This window comes from Nicotiana sylvestris, chromosome 8 (assembly GCF_000393655.2).
Source record: "Nicotiana sylvestris chromosome 8, ASM39365v2, whole genome shotgun sequence".
NCBI classification, from domain to species: Eukaryota; Viridiplantae; Streptophyta; class Magnoliopsida; order Solanales; family Solanaceae; genus Nicotiana; species Nicotiana sylvestris.
The window spans coordinates 37,348,217-37,354,657 of record NC_091064.1 but is presented as its reverse complement, the minus strand read 5'-3'; the positions used below and the strand labels follow the sequence as shown (position 1 = coordinate 37,354,657).

Below are 6,441 nucleotides of genomic sequence, written 5' to 3'. Positions count from 1 at the left end.
AGTGGTGTATTCGAATGGGATGGCCGTGTAGTTTATAGGGATGTTGGAGGTTCCACTTGTTCTGGGAATCAGCTCAGGAAAATCAGGTATTGGACTAGGCGACTCTCTACTGTTAGACCAAGTGTCCCATATTTCCAACATGCGGAGGTGCAGTGTCCTGTTCTCTTCAGTAGTTGCTGACTCTGACGTTGGGATAACCAACAACGGGCAATCCTCTAAGGGGGTAATTGTATGTAGATGACTCTCTAACATCATTTCGACACTTCTTTTGGATCTTGTATAGTAAGGATGCTAAGCCAGGTTACCACAAAACCAACCACCTAAAAATAGAACATGGTCTCAACAGTATACACAACAAACCGGTTAGTTTGAGACAATTAACACACAGGGAATCGCACGTTGGGGAATGCAACGCACTTAGATAGTTAAATGCTTTTCTAAATGTTTCACAATGGTTGAATGTCTCATCCCTACGCTTGTTATCTCCCAGATCTTTGAATCTTTTTTTTCTTTTCATTATTTTCTCTCTTTTCTTTGCACTCTATCTTCTGCATTATTTTCTCTCTTATTCGATTTATCTATACCTATGACCGGATCCGACGTCGCGTGAATCAGATCATTACGTAGTTCAGGGGGTAAATGCGAAATAAAAGAAATAATTTTTGGGTTTTTCAAACTTTCATTGAAATAAAAACTTCTATTATTCTCTATTAGAACGACTCCAACATACAAATTTAAGGATTAAAAAATAAAAATAAACTCAAAGCAGACTAACAGACTCTAAAAGAAAATGAAATACAGACTCGAAAAGAAAAATCAGGAATACATAAGTGCCTCCAATATTACTCCAGGGGCCTGCGAGACATCAGTCGGTCTCGACACGGGCCCACGTGCAAGATCTCCTTGGAGGTGATCCAGGTCGTCCATTGTCTGGCGAATAAAAGTCATCACTGCGGCGAAGAAAGTTTATCTAGTCATATCCTCACACTCATGGCATTTCATGATGATATAGTCAGCAATTCCTCAAGTCCTTTCTCTAATGATGCCTTTCCCTTGGAACAGGCGCCCAATTTGTTGAGATCTAGCTTCCCAATTTGTTGGAACATCGCATATCACTTGCATCACACATCAACTCAAATGGAAGTTTCCAATCTGGAGTAATGATAATTGGTGCAATAACTAATCTTCTTTTCAGATCATCAAATGCTTTCAGACAAGCATCATCAAACTTGAAGGATGTATCTTTCTCAAGAAGCTTGCACAAAGGAGATAAAAATTTTGAAAAATATTTAATGAAACGACGATAAAAACCTATATGGCCCAAGAAACTGTGAATGCCTCTAACTGATGTCGGTGGAGGCAATTTTTCAATTGCTTCCACCTTTTGCTTTATCTACCTGCAATCCATTCTTGGACACTTTGTGTCCTAGGACTATACCTTCTCTTACCATGAAATGGCATTTTCCCAATTCAGTACCAAATTTATTTCTTCACACCTAGCAAGTACCTTGTCAAGATTCATTAAACATTCATCAAAAGAATATCCAAATACAGAAATATCATCCATAAATACTTCCACAAATCTTTTAACCATATCAATAAAAATAGCCATCATACACCTTTGAAAGATCGCTGGTGCATTAGAGAGACCAAATGACATTATTTTAAATGCATATGTCCCATAGGGACATGTAAATGTGGTCTTCTCTTGGACCTCTGCGGCTATAACAATCTGATTATATCCCGAGTAGCCATCCAAAAAATAGTAGTATTCTTGCCCAACTAATCTATCAAGCATTTGGTCAATAAAGGGGAGAGGAAAATGGTCTTTCCGGGTGGCATTATTCAATTTTCTATAATCTATGCAAATCCTCCACCCAATAATAGTTCGAATGGGAATCAGATCATTATTTTCATTTGTCACTATAGTCATTCCTCCTTTCTTTGGAACACATTGGACTGGACTTACCCATTTGCTATCAGAGATTGGAAATACAATACTTGTATCAAGCCATTTAATCACTTCTTTTCTTACCACCTCTTTAATGTTGGGATTTAGGCGGCGTTGTTGTTCTATGCTCGACTTGTGTCCTTTCTCCCTGAGAATTTTATGCATGCAAAAAGCTGAACTAATACCTCTTATGTCAGACATTGTCCACCCAATTGATCTTTTATGCTCACATAGAACTCTCAGAAATTTTTCCTCCTGCAATTTAGACAAGTCAGAAGAAATAATAATAGGTAACGTATTAGAACTACCCAAATAAGCATAATGAAGATGAGAAGGTAAAGGCTTTAGTTCCAATTTTGGAGCTTCTTCTATTGATGGCTTCGGAGAAGGACCATTTGGCATGTTCAAAGGTTCAAAGGGATTTAAACCTTTCATATATTCACATGATGCATTCAAAATATGCTTAATCTCTTCAACCTCATCAGTAATGTCCAAACTCTCGAACAACACTATTGCTTTCTCTAAATAATCCTTCAAATATACACTTGGGGCAATAAGTTGCTCATCCATTTCCATGACAGATATCATAGACAATTCTTCATAGTGGCGAGGAAATTGAATTGCTTTGTATGCATTAAAAACAGCTTCCTCGTTGTCAACTCTCATGATCATTTTCCCTTCTCTTACTTTAATTATAGCATCACCTATAGCCAAGAGAGGTCTTCCCAATATAATAGGAACTTTTCATCTGCTTCAAAATCCAAGATAATGAAATTAGCCGGGAAAATAAATTTCCCTATTTTCAGCAGCACATCTTCAATCACGCCTTCCGGGTAAGCTATGGACCTATCTGCTAGTTGCAACATCACAGTGGTGGGTTTTGGAGCTCCCAAACCCAATTTTTTGTACAAAGACAATGGCATCAAATTTATGCTCGCTCCCAAATCACAAAGTGCATGGCCTACATCAACATTACCTATTCTCACAGGGAAAGTAAAGTTGCCAGGATCCTTAAGCTTTTGAGGAAGCTTACTTTGGACCCTTGAAGTGCACTCCTCAGTAAGTGCAACTGTTTCAAATTCAGTCAATCTCCTCTTATTAGCCACAATATCTTTTATGTACTTGGCATACTTTGGAATTTCACGAATCGCATCTACCAATGGAATATTCAATTGAATCTGACTCAACATCAAGAGAAATTTGTTGAACATGCGATCATCATTCTTTTTCTGCAATCTTTGTGGAAAAGGTGGTGGTGGCCTTTGAACATTCACGGGCGCTGAAACTGTATCATCTTTCTTTGCTTCCTGTGTTGCTTTGGGAATCAATTCACCCTCGGGTACAAGCTTGTTTTTTTCTCTTCTTTGGAACTTTTTCTAATTTCCTTCCAGTTCTAAGTGTAATTGCACTAACTTGCAGATTTTTCTCTGTATCACTTGGAAGGGCACCTGCAGGCCTAGTGTTTTGATTTGCAGCTAGCTGTCCCATTTGCCTTTCAAGATTTCTAAAGTCAGTTCTAAGTTGTTGATTGTCATGCAACAATTTCTTCAACAAATCATTTGTACTTTCTTCTACCTGCTGGGGTGGCCTTTGAGGTTGATTAAAATTTCCTTGGAGTCTATATTGATTATGATTTGATTGATTTCCACCCCAAGAGAAATTAGGATGATTCCTCCAATTTGCATTGTAACTGATCCCATATTGTGCCTGTTGGTTCGTCGGACCTCTACTTTGTTCTCCCACATAATAAATAGATTCAGGATTCATTGGGCACATGTCACTCGTGTGATTGTCACCACACATTTCACAACAAATCGACATTTGTTAAACATATTGCATTTATTGTATCCGGTTCATTATCATTCTATTCATTTGATTTGCCAATTTTGCTATACCTTCTCTCATGGCAGAAAAGTCATCAAGTTCAAGTACCCCTGCTGCTTTCTATTTCATTACTCTCATTAGTTCTCCCTCACCTTGCCAATGAAGTTGTATGGCAGAGGTAGTTGTATGGTGGAAAAGTCATCAAGTTCAAGTACCCCTGCAGAGGTAGTTGCATGGCGAGACCAGTGAAGTTTTTTAGCAGAAGTTGTATTTTACTATATGATCTCGCCATACAACTATCTCTACAAGCTGAATCAAGATTCATCTTTGAAGTCTCATATAATCCATCAACAAAAGTATGGCCCAATACCTCATCAGTTTGACAATGATGTGGACAGTCTCGGAGTAGTTTCTTGTATCTTTCCTAAGCTTGGCGAAGTGTCTCACTATCCTGTTATTGAAACCCAAGAATCTGGCTCCGCAAAGACTTTGTCTTTTTAGTGGGGAAAAACTTGATTAAGAATTTCTTTGCTAAGTTATCCTAAGTATGGATTGAATTAGCAGGCTCCTTCTGAAACCATTCTTTAGCTTCCCCCAACAATGAAAAAGTAAACAAGGTTAGCCTGACATAGTCCTTGGAAACATTTGGATAGTTGTAAGTATTTGTGATTTCCAAAAAATTCTGAATGTGCCTCTGCGGGTCTTCATGAGATAGACCTACATATTGTCCAGTGCACTGAATCAGTTGTACCATGTACTGTTTATACTCAAAGTGACCAGTGATATCAGGCTTCACAATAGTTTGAGTCATATTAGGAAGATTTGGCCTTGCAGCTTCTATCACCGGACGCCCTCCATTACCTGCCATCACTGTTGGCTGTGGTTGAACTAAAATGTCCAACTCTTTTTCTGTTTTGTATCTAGCTTCCAACTCCTTCCTTGCTCTATGAAGTGCTCTTTCAATTTCAGGATCAAGATGGAAGAGATTGCTTGTGCTTCTACTCCTCCGCATTCAAGAGAAGAGCCTGCGGGATACAGACAAAGTGAACTGAAAATTAGTGCTTAAACCAATAGCTGATAAAAGCTTAACTCGGTCAAGTAGCTAATTTCTAAGTCCCCGGCAATGGCGCAAAAACTTGTTGCGACCAAAACACTCACGCAAATGTACGCGATCTTCAAGTAATATAGTAATAAGTAAAGTATCATTCCCACGAGGACTTATGATCAACTTATCAACTGATGCAAACTCAAACAATTATCGTTTCAAGTTAATTCATCACAAAATACATAAATAATCAATTTACAATTTAACTAGTAGTCAAACAATAATACAAGCAAAGTTACTACGCCACTTATGAAGTTTTATTTTAACAATTAATAAGAGAGATATTCCAGGGTTATGGGATTGCTAGAGATCATGCTGCGCTTTTAGCTTAAAAATGATTTATTGAATTATCTGGGTTATTGATTATAGGGTTGATAATATCCATAAGAATCTATCGAATTCTTATGCACCTATTCAAGTTAAATTAATACCTATATTTCTATGGCATTAATATTAACTCAAATGCATTTACAATTCCTATTTTTCAATCAAACAAGGCAATTAAGTATTGTTCTATCTTAATTGCGAATCTTTTACCCAATGCCCAGGTCAAGATCTTGTTCTATTTGATTCTATATGCAATCAAGAATTTTCTTTTCAAGTTTAACTAAAGATTCGGAAAATAGTATTTTCACTGTTAGCTACACAGTAAAATAATTAACAGCAGAATCAAATAAACAACCCTTAACGATAAATTCAAGATCATCAATTTAAGCTTCAAACAACATAATCATCTAACACCCATAACCCCAGAATATTTGGATTTTTAGCTACTCATATTCATACAAACATCAACAATATAAGTCTTAAACATCAAATAAATAGATATTAGAAGAAAGTTTAGAAAAACTCTTTTAATCATTGCTCCAAAGTGTTGTATCCTCTTGATTTTGATCCTCCAAGATGGATCTCCTCCTCCTTTTCTCTCTCAAAATAGGTCTGCCCATCAGTAATGGATGCTTTATCCTTTTTAATCGTGTAGGAAGGGGTTTTGATAATTATACCCTTTTTAGACCGAAATAGAGTAGTTCTGGATTTTTACACATCCGCGATGCCTCGTGCGACGCATACATGGATTGGACAGAGGCATAATACATTTTAATGGAGCAAAACAATTTTTTTGCTTGAAATGTACTGTCGCGGCGTGGCATTGTAATTTTCTGCGCTGCTTCATTTTTTCTCTTGTTTTTCTATCTGGGCTTGCTTTGCGACCCCCAAACATGATCCCGACTTGATTTATTTAGCTTTACTTAGACTTTAAAGCCCCAAATTAATCAAATTCATCCCAAATTTATTCTTATGCCGGAATCTCTTCCTGCAAGGCATAAAGCATGAATTTAGTACAATTCATTATTATTTAAGCTCAAACCTTTGTAAAATGCAATAATTAAAGTGTTGTTACAGTGACTAAAATATGAATTTTTAGCCTATGATCAAACCGCTTTTAAATATTTTAAACCGCTTTTAAGATTTATGGAATTATTTCTTGAACAAGTTATGTTTGTCGTACAGTTGCCGTTTTGGAACACACCGCAAATCACGCTACATGAAATGCACCTGT

General features: G+C 37.0%; 1 protein-coding gene across 1 annotated transcript; it reads right to left on the bottom strand.

Moving 5' to 3' along the window:
• Nucleotides 1-2,655: 2,655 nt before the first annotated feature.
• LOC138874921 (uncharacterized) lies at nt 2,656-3,772 on the bottom strand. Its single transcript, XM_070153720.1, has 2 exons — nt 3,295-3,772; nt 2,656-3,104 (listed from the first exon to the last, which is right to left on the bottom strand). Exons 1-2 carry the CDS (start codon nt 3,770-3,772, stop codon nt 2,656-2,658), a joined length of 927 nt encoding a protein of 308 aa, XP_070009821.1.
• Nucleotides 3,773-6,441: the final 2,669 nt, after the last annotated feature.